Source organism: Cyprinus carpio, chromosome A11, assembly GCF_018340385.1.
Source record: "Cyprinus carpio isolate SPL01 chromosome A11, ASM1834038v1, whole genome shotgun sequence".
Classification (NCBI taxonomy): Eukaryota; Metazoa; Chordata; class Actinopteri; order Cypriniformes; family Cyprinidae; genus Cyprinus; species Cyprinus carpio.
Genome location: NC_056582.1, coordinates 21,394,273 through 21,420,611, shown reverse-complemented (window position 1 = coordinate 21,420,611; position 26,339 = coordinate 21,394,273). Strand labels below are relative to the sequence as shown.

General features: G+C 35.3%; 3 protein-coding genes across 6 annotated transcripts in view; 1 reads left to right on the top strand and 2 right to left on the bottom strand.

Annotated features, from left to right (window-relative positions):
- Positions 1-91: 91 nt before the first annotated feature.
- On the bottom strand, positions 92-5,713 carry LOC109099045 (SH2 domain-containing protein 5-like). Of its 4 annotated transcripts, none has more exons than XM_042766759.1 (10): positions 5,580-5,713; positions 5,064-5,150; positions 4,837-4,917; positions 4,202-4,276; positions 3,976-4,122; positions 3,508-3,708; positions 2,303-2,483; positions 1,771-1,870; positions 952-1,108; positions 92-845 (listed from the first exon to the last, which is right to left on the bottom strand). In XM_042766759.1, exons 2-10 carry the CDS (start codon positions 5,112-5,114, stop codon positions 654-656), a joined length of 1,185 nt encoding a protein of 394 aa, XP_042622693.1. In that variant the 5' UTR covers positions 5,115-5,150; positions 5,580-5,713; the 3' UTR covers positions 92-653. The 4 variants fall into 4 exon arrangements, with proteins under 4 accessions (XP_042622693.1, XP_018968156.2, XP_042622694.1 ...); XM_019112611.2 differs by having other exon boundaries at positions 5,653-5,677; XM_042766760.1 differs by having other exon boundaries at positions 5,064-5,147; positions 5,580-5,622.
- A 543-nt stretch (positions 5,714-6,256) lies between these two features.
- Positions 6,257-14,035, bottom strand: LOC109098811 (heterochromatin protein 1, binding protein 3). The gene is made up of 12 exons (XM_042766758.1): positions 13,901-14,035; positions 12,288-12,366; positions 11,776-12,019; positions 11,554-11,686; positions 10,696-10,842; positions 10,566-10,607; positions 10,315-10,464; positions 9,916-10,005; positions 9,685-9,844; positions 9,327-9,438; positions 7,614-7,778; positions 6,257-7,489 (listed from the first exon to the last, which is right to left on the bottom strand). Exons 1-12 carry the CDS (start codon positions 13,988-13,990, stop codon positions 7,090-7,092), a joined length of 1,812 nt encoding a protein of 603 aa, XP_042622692.1. The 5' UTR covers positions 13,991-14,035; the 3' UTR covers positions 6,257-7,089.
- Positions 14,036-21,265: 7,230 nt separating this feature from the next.
- The window catches only part of LOC109057870 (protein bassoon-like), a 78,459-nt gene continuing 73,385 nt past the window's right edge, over positions 21,266-26,339 (top strand). Inside the window, 1 exon segment of the mRNA XM_042766757.1 lies at positions 21,266-21,618. Coding sequence (XP_042622691.1) covers positions 21,440-21,618 — 179 coding nt within the window. The 5' untranslated portion in view covers positions 21,266-21,439.

The window sequence follows — 26,339 nt, the reverse complement described above, 5'->3', positions numbered from 1 at the left end:
TCGTGATTTTATGACGATTTCGATTAATCTCACAGCCCTAGTTTCTTTCAAAGTAATGAACATTAAAACTAAACAAGAAAATGAGACAAAATGACAGTATAATCAGTCAGTTTATGCAAATCGCAAAGACACAGTTTACATTGGTGCAAAGTTAATAACAGAAAACATGTGCATTTATGAGGTGCAGTGTGCAAGAGTTACAAAACATTAAGATAACAAAGCCAGCCAAAAAAAGAGAGAAAAAAAAATAATTCACTGGATGTGTTTAAGTTATCACTAAAAAGACATAAGACATGGTACATGAAACACACAGTCTGCACCTTCAAAAAAGTTGTCAAGTTTACATTTAAATCTGACATTTACAGGAAAAACGGAAGTGCTTGTTTCTTAGAAAACAAATTTCAACCAAAAAAACAACAACAATGTGAGTGCTTTAGATGGGTTAAGATTATTTCCAACAGGCAAAACAGGAGTATCCCTTCAATATATATAAAAAAAAAAATGTGCCAGTGATTTAAGATCCTTGTTAGGAAGGTTTACTAATGTCAGCAGCTCTATAAAATTTAAAAACAAGTAAAATATAGAGTTTAAAATGTTTTTTTACAAAAAAAAAAAAAAAAAGATTATATAAAAAAGTTCATACAAGACAGGACTCAAACCCAACTTTGGTTTTTAACTGTGCCTTTCTTGTTGTCCTGCAGTGAACGTGAACTCTTATTCACAATCTCTTCCCAATCGTAGCAGTGGTTGACGCGGGCGCAGCTCAGAGAACATTCCAGCTCCTCACTGAACTCTGTGTAGTACTCGATCAAAGCAGCAAGGCTTTCAAAGTCATTATGGCATTTCTGTAAAGGAAAATTAAACATTTACTACAATTTAGTTCTGACACATGATTTAAGAGTGGAGCACGAAAAACAAAATACTAACGAAAAAGTTTCCATCTTTTCTCACCTCGAGCCGGAACTTCCCCTTGGAATTCTTAATAGAATGAGTTACCAGTCCTGAGGGAAAGCGGACTATAAGAGACCCACGGCTGGGCTTTTTGGGATGAGGACATAGCAGGAAGGCACCCAAGACATCATCTGCCAGAAGTGAAGAACTACAGTCGCTGTAAAGGACATCAGAGACTCAGCTGACTACATTAAACAATACAAATACTAGATTAAAAGCAAGGAGAATTAATTCCTTTGATGTGCTACCTAGCTTATTAAGAGAGAGATTAATTGTAGATATCTTTATATGCTGTAAAGGTATATCACCCAAAAATCAGGAGATTGCATTTGAGCCACCACCTTGATCTGTGCATTTTTCTCTACGGACTCAGACTAGATGACTTTCACTACAATAAGAATCCTCTATACATAATATAAGCAATATATGTAGGAGATTATGTATAGAGGATTCTTATTGTAGCTGGAAGCAGTTTAAAGTTAAAAACTTGATGGATTTGTTTCTCAAAAACATGCAGCCTTCAACTTCACAAGATATCAACTGACAGATCCACGAGTGGATTACTTGTGGATTATGGTGATGTTTTTATCAGCTGTTTGGACCCTCATTCTAATGGCACCCATTCACTGCAGAGGATTCATTGGTGAGCAATGATCTAACTTTACATTTATCCAGATCTGTTCCCATGAAGGAACAAACTTATCTAAATATTGGATGGCCTAAGAGTGAGTAAATATTCAGCAAATTATTTTTGGGTGAACTGTTCCTTTAAATTTTCCAGAATAACAGACTTCATTGTCTTAGTGCACCAATACTGACCTAGACACGCCAGCCCAGCACCACACTGCTTGAGCGAGAGCTTCTTCTGTCTCGGCCAAACTGGGAGACTTGCATGCTTTTGCACTGGCCTGTTCCTTTTCTGTTTCATAAAAAGAAAAGATTCTTCAGATTCCCACAGGAATCAAGTTCTCAAATGCTATGTCCATGTTTGTTGTCTTTGGCAAAAGAAAACAGTGCAGCAATCTTAGTGTGGACTGACCACAAGTTCAGTCTTATTTTAGAAAATAATTTTTTACAAAAATATTTAAAGTAGCACACATATTACTGTCTGGAAAAAAAGATATACATGTATAAGATTTAATAATGAAATTAAATAAATAATAAAAAAACACTGATCCATATTATGGAAATCCCCACCACCTTTTTGACTCAGCAACCACCAAATCCAAAGATAAATGATCAGTATAATAAATTAACCCACTGTGTCTTAAGCCAGCCACCTTAACTAGACGTTTGCATTACCTAATGAACTCTTTCACTTTCGAAAGTGTTCTATGAACACTTATCCCACCTTGTGGTGCACTCAGTTTATCCTGCAGGTGGCGCTGTTTTATGGGAGTAAATGTAAAAGAGCGATACGCTCCGGAGCGCAGCCCTTTAGTTCGAATCGCCATTTTACGAACTAAAGTCGGAGAGGAAGTGGGGCCCTCTTCAGGACTGCTGACTTGCTCCGTGCTCGGCTGCGAGAACACCTGTTGAGGGAAATCGAGATGAACACACTGCAGAACAGTCCAGCATTCGAACTGTTGGAAAACCTCAGGAATCTATGGATTTTAAGTTTATACCTTTTTTTTTCTTTAATGAATATAAGCTTCAAAAGAACAGCATTTATTTGAAATGTAAATGTCTTTACTGTCACTTAATCAATTATATGCATCGTTGCTGAATAAAAGTATTAATTTCCTATGTAAAAAAATAAATAAAATACTTATACTGACCCAATACTTGGTGCATGTTTGTGTGCAATCAAATGTGACTGCTTATTGACATGGTTCTTTGTTACTTATATTGTTCAGAAATGTGCATATTTTAAATAGTGCTTAAAAGTAACATTTGTTGCTTTCAACAATGTAAAGTCCTGTTTGACACCTGTCTGCAGCTAACTGTCTAACCACTAGAGGGCAATACATTAGTTTGTCTTTGTACTGTAATAGCATGCTGTGTCTGTATAAGATGTTACTTGTGACATTTTAGACACCCTTTAAAAATGTAAAAAGAAAACAAATTTTTATTTGCCTATTTTTTAGTTCTTTTACCCCATTGTGTTGTATAAGTGAGTTTTACTCATATAGCCCAATGAAACAAACCGTATAACTTTTCTTAAAAAGTTAAAACAAGCTCTATTGACAGTATCTGTGGGTCATGCTATCAATTTAAAAAAGGTATATGTATACATTTTTTAAATGAATAATAATAACAATAAAAAAAATATGATAATATTAAATAAAAATAATTACATTAATTTGTATTTAAATCTTGAAGCTCAAGTAATTTTTTTTGTCAAAATCGCAAGCTTCAAATTTATGCCTCAATTGGGGACAAATAAAAAATTTCTATAATAAAATAACCAGTAAACACAATATTCCTTTAATTAGTGTCAAATTAGTGATTGTATCAACTGCTTTTTATGCCATTTGCATCAATTTCCTTTGAAAGCTTTTCAAGGTTATGATAATCTTCATAAAGCAAAATATGTTAAATACAGTGAGAACCAACCTTTGCCCCCGGCAGTAGGCCTTGAGTTGGGGCCCTGCGGAAGGACACCAAGGCACTAACACTGAGAGGGAATCCTTGATTAAGCAACGATGGTGTTCGAGTTGGTTTCTTCCCTGAACACTCGTCCTGTGCTTCCTCTGGGTGCTTCTCCAGAAAATACAGCTGAAAACAGCGGCAAAGCAGCAGGTTCAGGAACTGGGCCTGTATTTGAGGAAAAACAAGAAATTAAAGACTAAATTCTTACAGTGGTTGAGGAGTTGTTCTTATTTTTAATTTAATCCTATCTATTTGAGGGTATATAGCGAAGCAAGCAGATTATAAATCTTGGCACTAATAAATATCACTACTGTGACTTGATTCTAGAGCCGACATGTGCAATATTACAAACACAATATGACGCATTATAACTGAAGTGATTAACACATCAACCACAAAACCTTTGCTGGGTTTCGTCATGTTAATGCTTACAGCTCGGGCATGTCTGGCTCTGAAGAGGTGGCAATAGAGTTGGGCATCAGAATTTCCAGGATTATGGGAGACAAAGGCAAACTGGGCATCAGACGGACGGGAGGTGGATAGCGAGACTCGACACATGGCGTGAGCCATGAGGAGCGTCTGAAGAGATACATAACAAAAGAGTTCAACCATATGACATATGCAAAGAGGAATGTCAGAAATCCTAAAACGATCTTACCGTTTCATCTTCATCATAAACTTTGACTCCCTTTACAGAGAACCTCAGTGAGACTGTTCGCTTGCTCTTGCAGTACTGCAGACACAGAGGTTTATAAATCATATACATTATGATTATTCTCCACATTTTATGTCATTTAATTAAGCTGAATAAACACTGAGCTAGATCGAGCTGAACGGTTTAACAGCTGAAATTCTATTCATTTTATAATTGAAGACCTTTGCAACATCAAAGGATTAGTTCAGACAGAAACAGGAAGACATACACATCTTGGATGACACAGGGTGAGTAAATTATCAGGATTTTTTTTATTCTGGAAGTGAATTACTTTGTTTATTCCTGTGAAGCTGCTTTAAAACAGTCTTTATTGTATAAAGCGCTATATAAATAAACATTTTGACATTGTACAATAACAGCCAAAAGTCATTAAAATGATGAAATACTCAGATTAATATATGTGCATAATTTATATTTGTCTATAAAACTAATTGCAAGCACATAAGCATATGTATTTAGATCAAAAGGCTTTCAAGAGCATTAAAAAACACATTTAGTCAAGTGTCCAAACTTTTGTAAAAACATGAAAACGCAAACATATTCTTGAGGTTCATTTATATTAACTGCACACCAATTACCTTGAAAGACTTCAGCTGAGTGTGCAGCTGCTGAATCTGATCATCCAAACAACTGTCATCCACAGGAAATGAGCCAATATACTAGACAAATGGAGTTTTTACACAGTAAACAGGACTGTGAGATGTGCTCAAGATGCAATCATCCCAATGTGTGGGATGAAACAATGATTCAATTTCAAAATCAACGCATTTGCACAATTACATGGACAGCATTAAAAGATTTTCACCTCAGCAGATCTTGTAACAATCCCATGCTCCTTGCCAGCTGTCTCACCCATGTCTCAATCTGAGCCTGTTGTGCTTTGCCTTATCTACTGTTTAGAAAAAGAGAGATAGAGAGAAAAAAAAATAGGTCAACATGTTTGTCAAAATAAGATAAGCCACACTCCTCCAACATTTCAATGCAAGGAAGAACAGCACAGTACAACTAGTGAAAGTAAGATAAAAGGTTATTAAAGCAACACTCTCTTAACGTTTACAACGGGAATTACACACATTCCTCAAAGATACAAGCTGTGTATCTCAAAAACCAGCTGTACAGTGAACAAGCTGGTCAAAATGAAAGTGTGTTTTGAGACACAGCCAACCCGTTTTCACGAAAAAAGGGGAAAAAGCGATTTTATTTCTACTTGAACTTAATGACATAACAACGCTTTAATGCTCGAACAATACCGTGAGGATACAGTAACAGAAAGCGGCTGAAATAACAGTAAAACAGACACATGAAACAAATCCAAACTTACAAACATTTGTCCACGCGACTGAACCTGGCAGGGTGGGTCAATTATCCTCCGGGGTGTTGCAATCCTGACTCACCTTAATCCTCTAAATCCCGCCTATCCAGAGCCAGAGCCAGACTGGATTCATCGGAAAAGATTTGACAAGACTCTCCGATGCACAGTTCATTCTCTTCAAGAACTCCGACTCTTTGAAGTGAGTCAAACTGATTCACTTAGTCTGATCTCCCGAATCCCGACTCTTTTAAGTAGAAATTATAATCATAATTAGTTCATAATAAAACCAATATATATATATATAGATATATATCTATATATATATATCATATATATATATATATATATACTATATATATATATATATAAAATAAAACTGCGATCGCTGGTTTTGTAAAACCTTTGATTTTGGTGAATGTTAAGATACTGTAAGCACCAAGTCAAGTCAAAGCAAGTCACTGGATACGTTGTTTCATGTAAACATTTCAATGCTCAGTCTACTGAATTAAAGCATTCTTTAAGTGCATGTTAGAACAAGATTAAGATTTTACCATGAAGAATTTCACATTAGTATATACTGCTGTGATAATGAAACATACCTTGTGTTTCTGAGCTGAAGTCATTTAGTGCTGGTTTATCATTGACCTTAACTGAGTATTAAACCAAAGAAAAGAATGGCCAAATAATGAAGTACAAATATAGTCACTTTATTAAGGACTACAGAAAAGTATATCAGTTATATGCATGCACGGTAAGGTGAGCAATACTCATAAAATTACATCTAACCCCCCTGATAAACTAACACACAAGAGTATGACCGGGTTAAAAGTGTGTCAAATGCTTTAAACATCTGCTCGGAAAATCTTTTCAACTTATATTCTTCTTCATAGACTATACAGAACAAAAAGACAGTTGTGGATATGGATGCCAACGTTTCTTTAATGCATCTTAATAAATCCAATTTTGCATTCAGGTAGACCGTTCAACTGAAAGTTAGGCATCAATAATCATTCTTTACTTTGACTTACACGAAAGATCCAACATCAACATAATGTTTTTTTGATTACAACAGTAGCTAAAGACCTAACTTCACAAAACATGACCGAAATAAAACTTACAAAAAGAGGTTTCTTGAACACTGATGAGAAAGGGGTGGCTGGAAAACTGAAATGCTTGCCTCTACAGAAAGACTGAGTACAAGAACTTTAAATAATTGATTTTTTGTTGATACACAACTGAGAAAAGCTCCTTCCCGACATTCTCATAATGGTGACCTGAATGAGCATCTTAACACAAACAGTAGTATTTCTACTCTATATCTTTACCTGTAATTTATAAGAATATTGAACATAAAATGCCTGTATTTAAATGGCAGAATAACTCTGAAGAGGTCCTATATTCATCAGAAGCCCCAAGACGAGGAGAACAGAAGTTTCTACAAAAATAAGAGGAGAAAATAGCCAGCACTGCAGTCTACGCAGCTACAGTTGATCTTTGCTGCCATCAGTAAGCGCAGGATTCATTTCCGTGCTCGGAGCGACTTGCGGGCGGCTGGCTTAGCCTTCACAGCAGATTCAGTTGCCTCCTTCTTAGCTGCTTTGGGCGACGGCCGTTTGGACCCCCTGCTTGTCATCTTTTTGGCTACTGGTGTTTTCGGTTTACTGGTCGGGGCGGCTTTCTTGACTGGTGTGGCTTTAACAGGCTCTGGTGCCTTTCGAGACACTGCTTTGCTCGCAGCGGCTGGTTTCTTGGCTGGTGGAGGGGCTTTCTTCGCTGGTGGAGGGGCTTTCTTGGCCGGTGGAGGGGCTTTCTTGGCCGATGCAACTGATCTCTTTGAAGCAGGAGGTTTTCTGCTGACTTTTTTAGCCCTTTTATTTTGACGAGATTTAGACGCAGACGTTCGGTTTGCATGCTGGGTCCTGCGGACAAACAAAAAGCATGTTTAGCTTTGCCCAATCCAAATGTCTCCATGACATTCTAATCTCTAGTACAGTTTGAGTATCAGAAAATGTCACACTGATACTGTTATATGATATTCTTCACCTCTTTCTTCGAGGAGGCTCATCCTCCTCGGATTCTTCCTCTTCAGATTCTTCCTCTGCCGATTCTTCGGATTCTTCATCAGATTCATCACTTCTCTTGCGTTTGAGCTTCTGTCCTTCCTTCTGTTTAAGTTTTGCCATCATTTCTGGAAACAGAACCGCCGGACTGCAGAGAGGAGAGACAGATAATTACTTAATTCAAGTTTATTTATTTTTATCATCTCATAGAATGCCTTCAATCTCAGATTTGTGACACTTGACAAAATCAACAAACCTCAAAAGCTACCTCAAGAAACAATTATGCGCAAACAAACCAAGTTCACCCCAAACCTGTATGAGTTACTTTTGTGTAAAACAAAACAAGATATTGTCTCAGAAGAGTTAAAAATGAACCTGCATTAAGGATTGCAAGTGTGAAAAGCCCAAAAGTACACTTTGTTTATGGCAGTGTTATTTTATTACTGTTTATTCTATAATTCATTCTATACTTTGAATCAGCTTTTATATTTTCAGTTTAATTTTAAACTTAGTAATTTCTTATGTGCTACAGTCATTTTTAGTAGTTTTCCGCATTTCTATTCAGCTTTAAAGGGATACTCCATCCCAAAATGAAAATTTTGTCATTAATCACTTACCCCCATGTCGTTCCAAACCCGTAAAAACTTTGTTCGTCTTCAGAACACGATTTAAGATATTTTGGATGAAAACCGGGAGGCTTCTGACTGTCCCATAGACTGCCAAGTAACTTACACTGTCAAGGTCCATAAAAGTATGAAAAGCATCGTCAGAATAGTCCATCTGTCACGCCATCTGCGTACAGCTCAGAATTGTCAAAATGGCACTACGCTGATTTGGAGAGACACAGAGGAGACGAATTGTTGAATAAAGTTGTTATTTTTGTTTTCTTTGTGTACAAAAAGTGGCAGATGGACTATTCTGACGATGCTTTTCATAATTTCCTGGACCTTGACAGTGTAAGTTACTTGGCAGTCTATGGGACAGTCTCAAGCCTCCCTGTTTGCATTCAAAATATCTTAAATTGTGTTCCGAAGACGAACGAAGCTTTTATGGGTTTGGAATGACATGGGGGTAAGTGATTAATGACAAAATTTTCATTTTGCGGTGGAGTAATCCTTTAATTTTTTTCTTTAAGTTTTAGTTTAAGTACTTAAACCTTCTTTTATTTTTATTTAAAACTACTTAAAACGTCTTTCATTTCAGTTAGCTGCCAAGGCAATATTTTGTTAACTACTTATTATATTTCATTGTATTTCCTCTTATTTCAGTTACCAAAAACTCTTTTTAACAATTTTAGTTTTAGTTAGCAATAATAAGCTGGCTTAAGGCCTGTTCACACCAAGAACGATAACTATAAAGATAACTATAAAGATAACGATATTAGCGTCCACACCAGCAAACTATATCGTCTGTTTATTCTAAGCGCATGTGCGTCTGCCGCTTTATATTCTCGAGCTCGTTGTAGCAGGATTGATTCTGGTTGGATGTCAATGTTTGTATCATTCATCAGCTGGAAAAAAATTGTTCTGAAAATGATTCCAACGATATCGTTTCTCTGTGCCTTTATCGTTATAGTTATAGTGTGGACTCTGCTATTCTTTAATATTGAGAACGATTTTTAGAACTATATCTTTATCGTTATCTTTATAGTTATCGTGCTTGGTGTGAACGGGCCTTTAGGGTGAGCAAAACTTACCTTGGATAATATGGATAGCTTAGCTGGTATGACCCACTGAGTCCGTGACCAGAAATCTGCTCCATCCATCCCATCATTTTACACTTCTGCAAGGTTCTCTTCAGGTTTGACACTGGCAAGAAGATGGAAAATAATTATAAAGATTCTCCATAACAGCAAATACAGACAGATGTGAATGGTGTCTGTAATATAAACAAGGACAGATCAGGAAAACTATTTCTGTACCAATGTTCTTGTGAACGACTCATTTGGGAATAACAATTAGAAGCAACCCTAAAACAAAAGCAAACTTAATTCAGTCCTCAGAGACTGAAAACGCTCCCTAGCCTGTGATAAGTGAGAAGCTTGTGTACCGTACCGACAAAATAGTTATTCTGCGCCTTCTGTCTCTCCACCAGGAATTTGCGCAGTATGGTGATGCTGCAGGTCTTGGGCTCATTCATGGCTGTGATGGCGGCCACTACGGCGTCTTCCAGCAGTCCGCCACCCAAGAGCACTTTATTCCCAGCTTTCTTCAACTGTCAAACGCAAATGTAGATTCTGATCAAACCTGCTTTCAGACGCTGAGCAATTCAGACTGTTAACTAACCTGGAATGTTCCGGAGGCTCCCTTGCCAGTGATCTGCTCCAAGTAGCCCTTTTCCACAGATTTTTGCAGGCAGTTCTTCAACACCTCAGGTTGGAGAGATATAGAGAACAACTCAATCCTTCAATCACTGTACAACTGTTTTCAACATTGCTAAAAATAAGAAAGATCTTTTTGAGCAGCATATTAGAATGATTTCACAGTATTACTGTTTTTACTGTATCTTTGATCGAATAGTTGTAGCCTTGGTGAGCAGATGAGACTTCTTTCCAAAACACTCAACAATCGTACACACTCCAAACTTCTGAATTCAGTATTTGATTCCTAATGTTAAGTAAATTCTTTCAGTTTCAAACTGTAGTCTTGTTATAGGATGTCGCCCTAAACACAAGTCAATAATGACCTGCTATCCACGCTGAGCTGTGGGAAGTGTTGCTCCAGGTACTTCTTGATCAGGATGTAGGACGCCTCCTTGGGTTCACAGAGGCGGGTGATGATCAGAGGCAGAGACTCTCCCAGCGTCTCTTTCGGCCCTGCAGACGAAGCTAGCTTCTGCATTGACAAAATGAAAGATTAAAAAACCTAAATACTCAACCTCATGTGCCTCAGCAATGTTCAACAACTTAAACAACAAACAATTAACGTGTGGATACCTTCCCAATGGCGAAACTTCCAGAGAAGCCTTTGCCCTTCAGCTGTGTGTAAAGAAGACGAGACAAAGTTTGCTTTTGACTTACTCTACATATAAAACAAGAAATATGCATGTATTAAGTTGCAAATGACCTGTTTGACAGTGCCCTTCTCAACCATTCGCTTCAGAGCCCTCTTGTAGATGTTTTTGGTCTTTTTGTCCATTTCCACAGATGGATATTTCTTCATGACATATTTCATAATGGTGATCGTAGAGATACCACTCCGCTCTTTGCAACTCTGTAAGTAGATTGTAAAGATGTACATATGAGACGGCAATTTTTAGATTCTTCGATTTCCAAAGAATGGAAAACCGAGTCCTAAAACAGAGCAATTCTTGCACTTTTGTTTTCATCGTCTTGAAATCATTGTTTTTGTTTAAATGGGTTTTTGGTTAAATGGCTGAAATAAGATCTGTGGTTAACTCAAACGAAAGAGATTTTCTCATTTTATTATTCTACAACATAAAATACTACAGTAATACCTCACTCACAATTTTTTTAAACCCTGAGGTTAAACAGAGGTTGCCGGGAAGCTCAAAAGAGTTCTTAAAGATGCTAAATGATGGTCATGTTAAAGACTGTGATGTAGTTTATTTATAGCCTATGTTTAACTTTCCACTTCTGCCGATTGTATTTAGGCTTCAAATTTCATAAAAACTGTGTTCTTTTGTCAGGATTAACAAAACATGTAATTATCATAAACATTTGTAGTTCACAGAGCCTATTTTTTTCAATTAAACAAAAGCCAATGGAATAATCCTATTGTGTTTTTTTTTCTCAGGGGAACCAAGTTGTTGCTAACTTCCACATTGACCTACAAAAATGTCATCACTGCATACATTTTAACAACTAGAACCTTTAAAACAACTGATTAGTGGACAGAAACACATTGAAAAGTCAATCAGATCCTCTCTAAAAGGTAATGGAATAGTTTGATTCTGAACCAGACCTCAATTGCTTCTATCATGATTTCTTCAACTCTGGGCTGGGAAAGAGAGGTTGAAGCCAGCTTGTTGGCGGAAATGGTCGCCCAAGCAGGAATCTTCTTTTTCACCTTTTTCCCTTTGTCATCTTCCTTGTCACTGCAACATTTGAGCAAAAGTCAGAAACATGTGGTATTTATCAAATGCTTAAATAATACATTTCTTTTTTGTACGACAGCCAGACTTACATTTTGGCCACAACGTCCTTGACTTTTTTCTTCTTGCTTTTCCCTTGTTCAGTTGCAGCTTCTTCAGATTTTTCCCCCTCATCAGGCGTCTCTCCTTCATCTTTGGCCTGCTCCTCATCATCAGCCGTTGCCTCCTCTCCTTCATCTCCTGCTTTCTTTTCCTCCGTGGTTTCAGGTTCTGTAGGTGCCGAATCTTTCTCCTTCTCCTTCTCACCTACAGTTGCAGACCCTTCAGCAGGAGCATCTGAGGAACCGAAAACAATGAGATGCACGGAAATGTTCATGCAAAATTCATACCACCTGTGCATTATTTTATAAACCCTCCTGAAGCCATATAATTCCAGGGAAGGATTTCAGTGCCAAGCTGCGTGTGTTCCAGTATTATTTCAGCATATAATGACAGACTTTTTTATTTGTGGGTGAATTATTCCTTATGAAGTGCTTTTGTCTATGTGGACTATCATTATTCCCACTCAATATGGCTGATGTACCAGGTAAGGGGCAATACCTACCTCCCTCAGGGGCATTTGCAGGGGGTGCATCCTCTTTGGGTGGGGCTGCAGCTGATCGGCGAATGGGCATGATTCTAACCTGCCAATAAATATAGACTCCATGAATTATATTATATTATACACACATATATATATATATATATATATACACACACACATACAAGCTACCGGTCAAAAGTTTGGGATCAGAACAATTTTTAAGGTTTTTTACAGGAGATTCTTATGCTCATCAAGGCTGCATTTATTGGATCAAAAATACAGGAAAAAATTTTATATTGTGAAATATTATAATAATGTAAAATAACGTTAATATACATTAAAATCTAATTTATATCTGTGATGCAAAGCTGAATTTTCAGCATTATTACTCCAGTCTTCAGTGTCACATGTTTCTTATGATGTTTTTGTGATTATTATGTTACTAATCAGTGCTGGAAACTGTTGTGCTGCTTAATATTTTTTGCAATCTGATACTTTTTTCTAGGATTCTTTGATAAAAAAAAAATTAAAAATAAGAGCATTTATTTAAAATAGAAATCTTTTCTAACGATATAAACTACAGTTCAAAAATTTGGGGTCAGTACATTTTTTTGAAAGAAATTAAAACTTTTATTCAGCAAGGATGTGTTCAGTTATTAAGAAGTGATAGCAACGATTTATATTGTTAGAAAAGATTTATATTTTGAATAAAAGCTGTTCTTTTTAACTTTCTATTCACCAAAGAATTCTGAAAAAAGTATTGCAGTTTCCCAAAATATATTTTGTATGTATTTGTGTTGACAACTTTTGTAATTATAATAATAAATCAGCATATTAGATTGATTTCTTAAGGATCATGTGACACTTTATACTGGAGTAATGCCTGATTAAAATTCAGCTTTGCATCAGAAATAAACTATATTTAAAAAGATATTAAAATAGAAACCATTATTTTATATTGTATATTTATATTGTTTTGATCAAATAAACGCAGCCTTGATGAGCATAAGACACTTCTTTAAAAGAGCCTTACAAGTCTTACTGATCCCAAACTTTTGACCGGTAGTATATATGGATTTAATTCATTTTGCAAATGTTGTACGCATCTAAGCTGGGAATGCAATACAAACATGTTGCATTGTTTATTACGTTATAATGCACCGCAATGTAGAGATTTACAAAATTACAGGATTTTTATGCACTGTTTTGGATACCTGAAATGAACGACTATGACCTCTGGTCAGCAAATGGAAGCTCGTGCATAGAAAAACACGTCGACAAACACACGCTGGACATTAAGGCACAGCAAATTAACAAGAAAGTAGCACCATTCTTATTGTTTATATGCTCCACATATAGTCTTTATTGATATATGCAGCGAATAACGTGCATAAAGGCACACCTGCACATATTTGACTAATGCACAAGAACAGAACTGCACGTAAAACACAATAAAATCGAAAATGGCCATTTTGTCCATTTTGCCCTGTACAGTAATGGCGCTGCGTTGGGATGAAAATGGTCAATGCACGAGGATGCAGATTCAAAAGATAAAACACACATGCCTGCAGAACGTCTAAAAAAATCTGAAAACTGAAGATGCACAATTTCAGAAAGAGCTTTTTAAAGCATACCTTAGTGTACTGGTTTGTCAGTTGAAAGAAACACTCCCTTCCTTTTTGGAATTCTCTGTTTACGTGCCCCTCCCCCTCGTGTGTACGCATAGCGACGTACGTGTTCACGCATGCGTGCGCGTACCAGGAGCAGGTCGGCTTTTGTGAGCTTCAGAGAGATTACTTTTTTTGCTTAGGCTTAAACACTGCTACGATGTTATGAATGATATTACAGAATGACTTGTTTATGCAACATTTACTTAATGCTTTTGTTCCATTTTGTGTAACGGTCTAAAAGGGTATTGTTTATATAGGCTAATTTTTTTTTAATATGTATTTATATATGCATACAATAATTTAAATTGTTTAAATTATATTTTAAAAAATAAAATATGTTTCCTGTTTTGGCTTGGATTATTTGTTATTTGCGAATTAAATCATTTATATTTCAACACAAGATGGCAGTATTGGCATTTGATGCATAGAATTAAACTTTATATTTTTAGAGCTATGTCTTTGTTGAACTGTCTCCACATGTAGTGTTACGAACACACCCTTGTATTATCCCTCAGTGTGAAAGGGGCTTTATACACTTTTATACTATAAAATAAACATATTAAAAATACTTTCAAAATTAATAAAAGGTATGATATTATGTGTTTTGGAACATAAAACAATGTTGTTTTAAGCACCTTGGAGTAGGCTACCATGTGAATGTCATGCTGCATTATTTTGGAAATGTGGTTGCTGACAACTATTTTGAATCACCTTGTTTTAATAAAAGCTTTTAATTTATATTTAATCTATGCCTTGAATTACAGTTTGTTTGAAAAAAGGTGCTTAACGTTCAAAAATATTATTTATTCTCTTCAGTAGGTTCAACTTTATAATACAAACCATTTTGCATTATTTATTTTATATTAGGTTTGCAACAATTTATTTTAATATTTTTTAAATTATATTATTAAATTATATTATTATATAATATTTTTAATAATATTTTTAATATTTTTTAAATTATATTATTATATATATAATCAGCTTTTATTTGTTTTCATTATAACTTTTATTAAAGTTTTAGTAACATTTTCAGTGTTTTGTAATTTTTTTTTTTTTTTTTTTTTTTTTTTACATGTCCACTATTCATATATCAGAAGCATACAAGTATATATCAGAAGTATCATATATGATATTATCATTGGATACTTTCACTGTCTTTAAAATGGTATACTGTTGCAGCAGGTTTCGTAAGAGAATGCAGAATAAATGCATGTTTTCTCTGTTGCACAAATGGAAACTATAAAGAGGAGACAGTGCAGAACACAACCTGTGGGGTTTCATGCAGTATTAAAACAGCACCCACACACTCTGTGTGTTTTCAAAGTCCAGCATGTGGTGTCCCACACAATCATCCACCCCTGCAAAACCCACTGCTGCAAAAATACAAGATCCAAAGCTTTTCCAGCTAAATCACTTGTCTATCAGGTTCCTAAACACAGAGATTAGATCAATAATGATTTTTATTATTATTTATTTTATTTGGACATTTGTATTTGGTGCCTGGTTCCATAAAAGCAATGAGATTACTATGTGGTTACCATGCCAACACAAACCTTCATCTTTTTAGAGAGATAGCCCGCTGTTGCCTTGGAGACAAAAGTCCAAAGAAATTGTTGTACAAGTAGAGCTGTTTTAGATCTAATAGTATCGGAATGCTCTTTTGGCATCATTTATATCTAAGTGTGTTAATCCTGAACAAAGTTGCATTTGTCTCAGTTGCTCTCAGGGAAACGATAAACAGAAGAATCCTGAATCCTTTGTGGAATCATTTTAACTTAATAGCAAATATATAATAAAAGTCTGCAGTAAGGCTATTTATTACTGACGTTTTTAAAGAAACAGAACAAACAAACAAACAAATAAATAATAGCACAGTTACAAGTTACACAGTTAAAAATTAAGCGCTTAATTAAATCTATAAAGAGGCTACCAAATGATGGTATGTGGTTATTGATAAACTTATATTTCTATAACTGAAATATAGCTATGTTAGTTGTTTATTTTTCATGAATATTTAATAATAATAATTTTATGTTATAGAACATTAAACATTCTAACAGTATTGTCGTTCTAAACAATATATTAGTATGTGAGTATTTATTACTTGATAAAACAAATAATTGGTTCTTGCATGTAACGTCAACGCGCCAAATTTGAACGTGAGGAACTTGAGTGTGAAAGCAGAAGGCTAGGTTTTCCAGTGGTGAACATCTTTACTGGGAGCTCGTTTAGATGTCAAAATTGTACAGTGTGTAAGTAAGTCAAATATAACATTTATACAGAATGTTATATGATAATGCACATATCAAACAAGAAGTAAACAAACGTAAAGAAACATCTTACAGTAGTATTATAACGTTTATGATTTGACTGGCAGCACATATTTAGATCATTCCGGTGGATTAATGTGACAACTCTAGTTTCTGTTTGAAAGGAAAGAGCCAACTTGTACAGCATACTTTCATAACAAGACTTAAAGGGTCATTTCTGTTATAGATATGCATACCCCATTATCATACAGTATACCATAATACATTGGGTAAATGTCAAATTCACAATTTTCAAGTGAACATGGTGTGAAAAAACTGGCCTTGCCTAATTAGACGATAATCTGATAAATACTTTAGTTGAAGGACAGCCATAGTGTTGCTTCCTGGAGAAGACCACAAGGCTTCCTGGACTGAATGAAAGTTGAAAGGAATAATGAGGTGGTTTTGTATATTAGGGAAGTCCTTGTGTAATGAGGAGCGCAGAGAAGCCAGCAGTCATTGAAATGCTTATTTGCCTGCCCTTTTGAATCCAGAACACTAATTGCACTAATTACAACAATTTTGTCATTTGGTTCTTCCTGGTTCACCCTATGGTTCACCCCTATTTGAGCAAGCCTTCCTCAGCTGGGAAATAGCCTAAATATGAGGAAACCTCCATTCAAAAGATTGATCCTGTTCAGCATGCAGCAGATTTTTATTTTTAGGCCTATTATGATTATTCAGTTTTAGAAGCTGCTGTCATATGTTTTTGTTAGCTCTATGAGGAGATGCATATAATGCTTGAGTTAAATTAAACATGATTTTATATGTTTACATTATATATATATATATATATATATATATATATATATATATATATATATATATATATATATATATATATATATATAGTAACAATTAAATAAAAAATATAATAATAATATATAGATGTATATCAATTTCCTTATTTTTATAGATGCTTTTTATTTTTTATATACAACAGCATGCATATATAAACAGTAGCGAGAATTGTTTTAAGATGTTTAGCTGATATATGGAAGACACAAACATGCATGTATTCTAAAGTAATGTTGATACAGTGTGAAAAGTCTCCATGCTGAGCCCACAGGAAAGATTCATGTGGTGGCAGAAATTGGTTATTATGGCTGACAACTCGTACTTTTGACCACTAGATGTCGCCATTAAAGCGGTTTTCTCTTTCTTTGAGTTGACATGCACCTGTTCAGCTTATTGTCACCTGTGTTTGGCTCTGTACAGTCCACCGTTATACTCTGCTCTGCAGTTTATATGCAGTCAGTTATTCATAATGTGAGCTGCTCTAGTGTGAACTTGTTTTTTGTTTTTTTTGTGGGTGAGTTTTTTCCTTTTGTCCTCCATGCTGTTCAGTTCTGCTTTATAGATTAGTTTCTTATTTTTCTCTTCATTTCCTTCATTTCCACTTCACTGACAATGAGTTATTGGTGGCTTGCCAGTGTACCAGAGGGCATCCAAGTCCAGTCATTCACTATGAAGAACCATTTAGTGGTGCTGACCTCCAAAACCACCCTATGAAGGCTGTTCACATAAGAATAACCTATTGTCTTGTTTGGTGTTTTGTCCCATTAGACTTAAAAACTTCTTCTTAATGGCTGAAAATGTCAGAGTTATGGCTGAAATGTGATTAGATTTTTTTAAAGGCTTCATTTGACATTGGCAAACACCTCTATGTGGTTTTCCTCGATGCAATACTTCTGAGTTTTGGCTGACGGCATGTACCAGGCAGATTCACAATCAATATTTTTAAATTGATTATTAGCTCAATAAACTTTAGCAGCACCACAACCTTATACACTCTTAAAAATAAAGGTTCCAAAAGGGGGTTTTCACAGCAATTGTTTAGAAGAACCATTATGGGCTGCCCAAAGAAGCTTTCAGGTGACAGTTCTTTAAAGAACAATTTCTTCCTTAGAGTGAAGAATGTTTTAATAATCTGAAGAACCCTTTTCCACTTTAAGAATCTTTTGTGGAATGGAAAGGTTCCATGGATGTTAAAGGTTCTTTATGGAACCATAGATGCCAATAAGGAACCTATATTTTTAATAATGTAGGCGATGTGCTTTACTCTGATGTAGTAACTCCACAAACCTCACTCTGACAACCTTATGCTGTAAAAACTTTAGTTTCATGCACTTTCAATGCAAAATTCATCTCAGTAACATTGCCCAAACCACACGCTATGAACTTAAGTTGCACCACAGCTGATATCTCTGTGACCAATGTGCTTCCATATTTGCTTGTCTCGGTCCCATGCAAACAGAGATAATTGCGGACCAGCTGTGTGAGCAGGAGGCGGCCTGTGAGAGGACTCAGCTGTAGTGAGTATGCCACCATGCCATGACTCAGTGCCAGTCAGTCAGCTCTGTTTCAATTAGGCCTAGAAATGAGTTAATCTGATACAGGCCAGAGAGGACAGACTTGGCAAATACGCACTTTCACTTTGCCTATGGATCATTTAAGCTTAAGTAAATACTTCAGTCTTTTCTAATGTAATCTGAGGATGACTTTACCAACCACAGATCAAACACGATTGTGGGCTGTACTACTTTGCTAGATTCACACTTCTTGATTGGCCTTCGCTACCCAAAGTTTAACGCAAGTTAAAAGAATAGTTAATTAAAATTTACTTAACACTTACTCACTCTCAGGCCATCCAAGATGCTGATGAGTTTGTTTCTTCATCAGAACAGATTGGGAGGAATTTAGCATTACATCACCTGCTCACTTGCAGCTATGTGTTTGTAAGAAACAAATCCATTATTAAGGTGTTTTAATTTTAATCTGTCACTTTTTGCCAAAACACCAGTCCATATTCCATGAAAATACTTTTTCAGGTTTTCATTTCAAGCAGCTTTCACAAGATGCTAATTGATGGACTGGGTTTGTGTGGATTGTTATGTTTTTATCAGCTGTTTGGACTCTCATTCTGACGAGAGATGTAATGCTAAATTTCTCTAATCTGTCCTGAAGAAGAAACAAACTCATCTACATCTTGGATGGCCAGAGAGTGAGTAAATGTTAAGCAAATTTAAATCTTTTGGTGAACTATTCCTTTAAGCAAATAAGACCTTATAATAACTTTCTAAAATGAAAAACTTGCTTTAATTTAGTGTTGGGGATTTGAACAAAGCTTTAAGTATTGAACTTTGGAGCTATTCCTCATGTGTGTTTTTTTTTTTTTTTTTTTGAGCAGAGTTGTGCTGCTACTTCTCTTAGTGAAGACCAATTCAATCTGAGGACCTGACCTCCACATTCAGGGTTTTAAACTAGGCTTGCCCTGAAGAACTCGCATGAACCCTTAATCTCTCCTGACCAATGTGGATACCACTAGTCCATCTACACTAATGGTCAAATGCTTTTGAAAGAAGTCTCTTCTGCTCACCAGGGCTGTATTTATTTTATCTAAAACACAGTTAAAACAGTGATATTGTTAAGTTACAGTTTAAAATAAATATTTTCCATTCCAATATGTTTTAAAATGTAATTTATTCCTGTGCTGCAAAGCTGAATTTTCAGCATCATTACTCCAATGTTCAGTGTTTACATGATCCTTCAGAAATCATTCTAATATGCTGATTTGCCGCTCAAGAAAAGTTTCTTATTATCAATGTTAAAAACAGTTGTGCTGATTAATATTTTCTGTGGAAACCATGATGCATCTTTTTTTCAGGATTCGTTGAGAAATACAAAAGTTAATAATATAGAAATAGAAATCTTTTATAACTTGATGAATGTCTTTACTGTCACTTTTGATCAATTTAATGAATCTTTGCTGAATAAAGCTATTAATTAAAAAAAAAATACTGACCCCACAGTGTCTATGAGTAGAAGAGCTTGAGGATAAGTCATCAAAGTATCCACAATCTGTTTGCAACGCAAGCAGATCTCTCAGCGTTTTCTCTCTTTCATTTTTCTTTATTCTCTCCATGCAGGTGAATATGATATTTATCCTGTAGGGAATATAGCAGCCATCTATTAGTGCCACACTCTTAGTGTCTGCTGAAACAGCTTGGGATGGAGTCAAAATTAGTATTGATTTAACTGATTGATGATTTGAGCAGCTCTGCTTGGGTGTGAAATGACAATTTCGGCATCTGGAAGAGAGGTCTGGTGACTTTGAAAGAGCACTGTGGCTTTCTTTATTCACTGACCTCATGCTTTCTCTTTCTTTCGAATCAGGCATCCTGTTTTGCACAGATTCACACCAAAGAATCAGTTCCCTTTTTTTGCAGTATGGCTGTGGGTAAAAATGTTTAATATTTTACTTTCTCTGCTTCAAATGTTTTATTAACATCACACAATATTATGAGTGCTTCTGATGCAGTAGTTCAGAGGTAACTGATGCAACCTTGACAAAGATGATTTGAAACCTTTTATTTACTCAGATATATGCCTGTGTGACAACTAGCCCCGGCCTATGAAGTCTGTTAATTATTTTGACATTACTGAAGTGTATGTGTATACACACACACACACACACACACACACACACACACACACACACACACACACACACACACACACACACACACACTTTTGCTGAGATTGTTGTTTTTCCTTGCAAATGTCACATTTAACTTACACAATAATATTTTCTATTTTATAAATATTAAAACTTTACTTAGTCCATCCCTTATTCTTATTCTATTCTATATATAGCACACCTGTACAATACAATTTTTTTGTATTTTTGTTTCTTTTTATATATATGTATATTTTATTCACTTTGTTTTTGTGATTATCTTTGTGTTGTTGTTGTCTCTGTGTAATTCCTTTTATGTGCAAACATACTTGGTAGTAAACCTCTTTATGATTTTGATTCCGATCAGATCTTATCCAAGAAAAGAAACAAAATGCCATTAAGAGTAACTTTTTTTCCATAACTAGAAGCCATCAGTAATCTATGCATTTTTCCGAGGCTTGATTCCACAGGACTGTGGATCTAGGACACAAGCGCGTTCACGCCTCTCCTCCGCCCTGCTACTGTTCTCTTGCACGCTCTCCGCTCCGCGCGTGCTCGGACGAGCCCTTCCGCTGGGCGCACGCGTGCGCGCTCCGCTCAGGATGCTGGATTGTAGGTGATGATGGCGGAAGAGGAGCTGCGCTGAGTTTTTCCCAGTTTTTTTTAACTACACCCCTATAAAACGCTCGTCAGCAGATCTTGTCTTTCTTCTCAGTCTCACTCAGAGGGACTATGGGGAATGAAGCGAGTCTCGAAGGAGAGGGCCAGCCGGGGCAACCGGGAGGCGCTGTCCCCGCGGCTGGAGCCCCGGCTTCCATTTCAGCACCAGCGGGCGGTGGACAGCTCCACAAGCCGAGCAACGGAGCGCCTGCCGGGGGAATGGGCACCGCACACGGGCCGGGAATGAACAGGTATCGAGAATCGTTTAAACGTTTCTGAAGTGTGTATATTTTTGGGAATTAAATGCAATGCTTTGTGCTACACGAATATTATCACATTTAAATGAACTAGTCACTTTTGGCCACATTCAGAATCGATAATTTTGTTTTTTAACAGCCTTAATTTAATTGCACTTTACACCCAATGATATGCATTACCTAAAGCTACTAAGCCAGCTGTCAGCTAAAAACCTCTATATGTGCATAAGATCTGGAATCAACTAACATATGCTGGACTCATGGGGTTATTTGATCTCTGGCATTCTTGATGCATAGATCTTTTTACATATGAGCATGCATATATATATATATATATATATATATATATATATATATATATATATATATATATATAATATATATATATATATATATATATATATATATAGCAGCCATATGTGAATGTTTTGTTGTTTTGTTTTGTCATGTTGTCTTATTTCCATTCATTACAGACAGTCTACGCTATTAGCCTTGCTCTGTCCCGGACCCTATGTTAGTCTCTGAGCTTTAATGGACATAGGATAGTGATGATCTGAATGCATGATTGATAATATTACCATATGTGTATTAATCAAATGTATTATCATATGCATTTAGTGGTATATTAAATGCATATGGGAAACAGGGTTCTGATATGGTAGGTTATAGAGTAAGGCATATAGATAATCTGGTGCATGCCATTCTCTTGTTTAGTCATATAAAACTGCTTCAGTATGATGCTTTAATAACGCTGACTAAAGTCACATGATGTGAAATTCATTGCTTTGTTAGCCACGCCTAACAGTGCTGATATCAAAATGCACTGGTACTAAAATCTCACAGTAAAACACACTTGAGAGATTTGAGTGTGCAAGCATGATAAAATGTTATAGCATTAATATTTGATACAATTTTGACGAGGATCCATGTGACTCATCTGTCACACGTGCAGGCGAACATCTTTCACTACTCTCTCTATATTCCTCCCCACCCCTCTCTTATCTCCCTCTACAATCTTTAAATAATGCAATGTGTGATTTACCTTGCACTCTAAAGATTTAGAATTAATCAAACTTTGTGATGCAATTTATGCTGCTTGCCAATTTACAAGATGTCTTTCTCTCTCCGGCTCCATATTGTATAGCAGTGATTCTCCAGTGGTTTTACTTCAGGACACAGATTTTACATTGGACATGAAGTGGCAACCCAGAGCAGTAGCAAAATTATTTATTGTATGAAAAGTCCCTTGAATTATGATAGTTTTGTGCTGTTGGCAGCCACTAATTCATAGCACAAAGCACATTATGGTTGGCACAGACATTTATTGTTGTCTGGATTGCATTTTCTTTTACATTGTGTAGTTTTCTTGATGTTTTTTGGATGAGGGCAGGCCCTGTGTCTTGCATTCACAGTCACTGATGAATTTGGGCCAAAATACTGTAAAGTTTGTTTGGATGCACAATCTTTGACACCAACAACAAAACTTACATAAATTGTTTTGTGCATGCTTCCATTGGAAAATAAATAGGCTGATCAAAGCCTATTTATTTTCCTGTTCTAAATATGCAGGATTAATTCAGTTAGTTTCAGGTTATTAATAGCTTTTAGCATTGTTTTTTCATGCAATCCACTGGTTGAGGAATGCCGTTATAGACTGGATAATATGATAATTTGTCTTGCATCTACAGTCACAGTTTAATTTCTGTGAAAATACTGTAAATTTGGATTAGATGACAAACATGAACAACAAAACAGATGGGAAGCATTTTCTGTTGATAATCCTATTTATTTACAAATCGATTACAAATACCTAAATGATTATACTATGAGTTCCATTTTATTGTTTGCTTTTATTAAATGCTTTTTTTTATTCACACTGTATACATTTTGATCAGATACACAACCTTTGATGTCCACAACGCCACAAATGGGAAATGTTTTCTCTTCCATTTTAAAAGTTGATAAGCAAACTTATCTTTCGGTCCTAAATATGCATAATTAAATGGTTGGTTGCATTATATTATTTGCTTTTGGCATTGTTTTCCTCTGTAACCCACTGGTTGAGAACCACAGTTATAGACTGGGTAATGTTATAATCTGATTTATTCCATGCACAAACTTTGACAACAACAAAGCATATGGGAATGATTTTCTCTCACATTTCTCTTACAAGGTTGATATGCCTATTTTTTGAGTCCTAAATTGCAAAATCATGTTAGTTGCATTTTATTAATTGCTTTTAGTTTTATTTTCCCCTGTTTATGCCAATAAATTATACATTTGATTGGATGCTTGACTTTTGATGTCAGCTACAAAACATATGGGAAACATTTTCTCTTCCATTTTTAAGGTTGATAAGCCTAGTTATTGTCCAGTCCTAAATATGCACAATTATAGAGTTAGTTGCATTTTATATCACTTGCGTTTATCATTGTTTTCCCTGCAGTTCACTGGTTGAGAACCATGGTTATACATTGAGTAATATAATTCATCTAGAATCTATACTAACAGATGAATTTGTGCCAGAATAATGTAAATTTTGATCGGATGCACAACCTTTGAAACTGAAATGGAAATGTTTTCTCTTCCGTTTTAAAAGTTGATAAGCCTATTTATTTTCCAATAAAGATGCACAATTATACGGTTAGTTGTTTTTACCTGTAACTCACTGTTACAAATCTGATAATATTATGATCTGACTTGCCTCTACAGTAATGAATTTGTGTCCAAACACTGTAAAGTTTGTTGGAATGCACAACCTTTGACATCAACACATTAATAAGCCTATTTATTCTCCAATCCTAAAAATGCATGATTATATGTTTAATTGCTTTATATTTTTTGCTTTTAGCATTGTATTTCCTTGCAACCTACTGGTTGACAACCATTGTTATATACCAGATAATATGCTAGATGTCCTTGTCTTACAAAGAAGACTTGTTTTGCTTCTTGCACAACTGTGTCTCAAGTGTTTTGAAGTGCAGATACACTGTGTATCTGACCTGAAACATCGATTTACAATGCAATGATGCAAATGAAATGTATTTGTTGCAGTAGGGTGACCTAGCTGTCGGTTTGTTTATAGTCAGGCCTTTCACAGTAAGACTATATTCTCTATGTCAGCGTTTCTCTATGGTCTGATTGGTTTGTTCATAAGCTAAAGTTGAATCTGTTTGGACGTGTTAGAAACGCACAAATGCATTTGTACAGCAGTAATGTTACTGCTGCACGTACTGGCAGTCTGTCTGTGTCTGACCAGCATCATTAAAACTCCTGAAATGGGTGTGTATACAGTCATAGCCTTGCGTGAGTGTTTGAGGGAAAAACAAACCCATGGAGGATATTACAACCTGGGCAGGGGAAACATTTGTTTTTCTCATGGGCCATTCTGAGACTCTTGCATTTTTTTCTTCTTGTGTATGTCTCATATTTTTATTGATGTACTGATATATCCAGATTTTTCTGTACAGTGTCATCCTGTCATACACACACGCATAGTGTGTGAAATGACTGCATCTGCCCTTTGTTTGACAGAGTGGTGTTATGTCTTATATACCATATCAAGGCACTTCATCATTCACTGGTAAATTGCGTGAGATGCCTAAAGATGAGGCGAGACCTTGCGCTTATCATCTCAAGGGTTTCTTTCACTCCAAACTCTTTTAAAACTGCTTTCAAAGTTTGATGTTCGCTGAAGTCAATCTTTAAAAACATTTCACAGCTTTTTGGCATTTGGGCTTTGTAAAAGAAGCGATATTGGGTAGTAACTCCAAACTTTTTTTAATAGTACTACTATGAAAGTAACTCTGCTTTTTTAAAATAATAACAGTTGAGTTGTATTCCTGGAACGCCCTGTGCAACATTTTACTTGTAGCGAAATAAATGTCTACTGTTGTTTAGCACTGTTATGTTTTGGATTCATATAAATTTTTTATTTACTATAGCTCAAAAGTTTGGGGTATGTAAGATAAAAAAAAATACTAATATATTATTATTTTAAATTGCTAAATATTAATGCAATTTTTAAAAAAAATTGAATATATTTTATAATGTAATTTATTCTTGTGATGTCAAAGCTGAATTTTCAGCATCATTACTCCAGTCTTCAGTGTCACATGATGCTTCAGAAATCATTCTAATATGCTGTTTTTTTTGTGCTGCTTTATATTTTTGTGAAAACTGTGATACATGATTTCAGAATTATCTGATGAATGGAAAGTTCAAAAGAACTTTTTTTTTAAATAGAAGTTTTAGAATAAATAGATAGAAGTTTAGTCTTTAATGTTACTTTTGATCAATTTAATGCATCCTTGCTTATTAAAAATGTATTTAAAAAATACCCAAATCTTTCTGTTCCCAAACTTTTGAACTAGTGCAAATTATTTTTTTTAAATACTTAGTTTCAGTTTAAGTGCATTAACACTCAAATTTTGGTGTGATTTATAAATTTATATAACTTTTTATATGACAAATTTTGCTCTTTTTATTTGAATTATTATAATTTCATAAGTTGATAAGTAAAAAGTTAAAAGATATCGTCCCCTTACATAGCTTCAATATATATATATTTTTTTATTATTATATTTTTGTTTTAAGCTTGTAGTGAATTTTGACTGTTTGAATTTGAGTTTGAAATTGAGTAGCTTGTGTTTTAGCGATCTACAGTTTCAAAGCTTCTCCAGCACTGATAACCTGCATTACAAACAGTCGGTTAT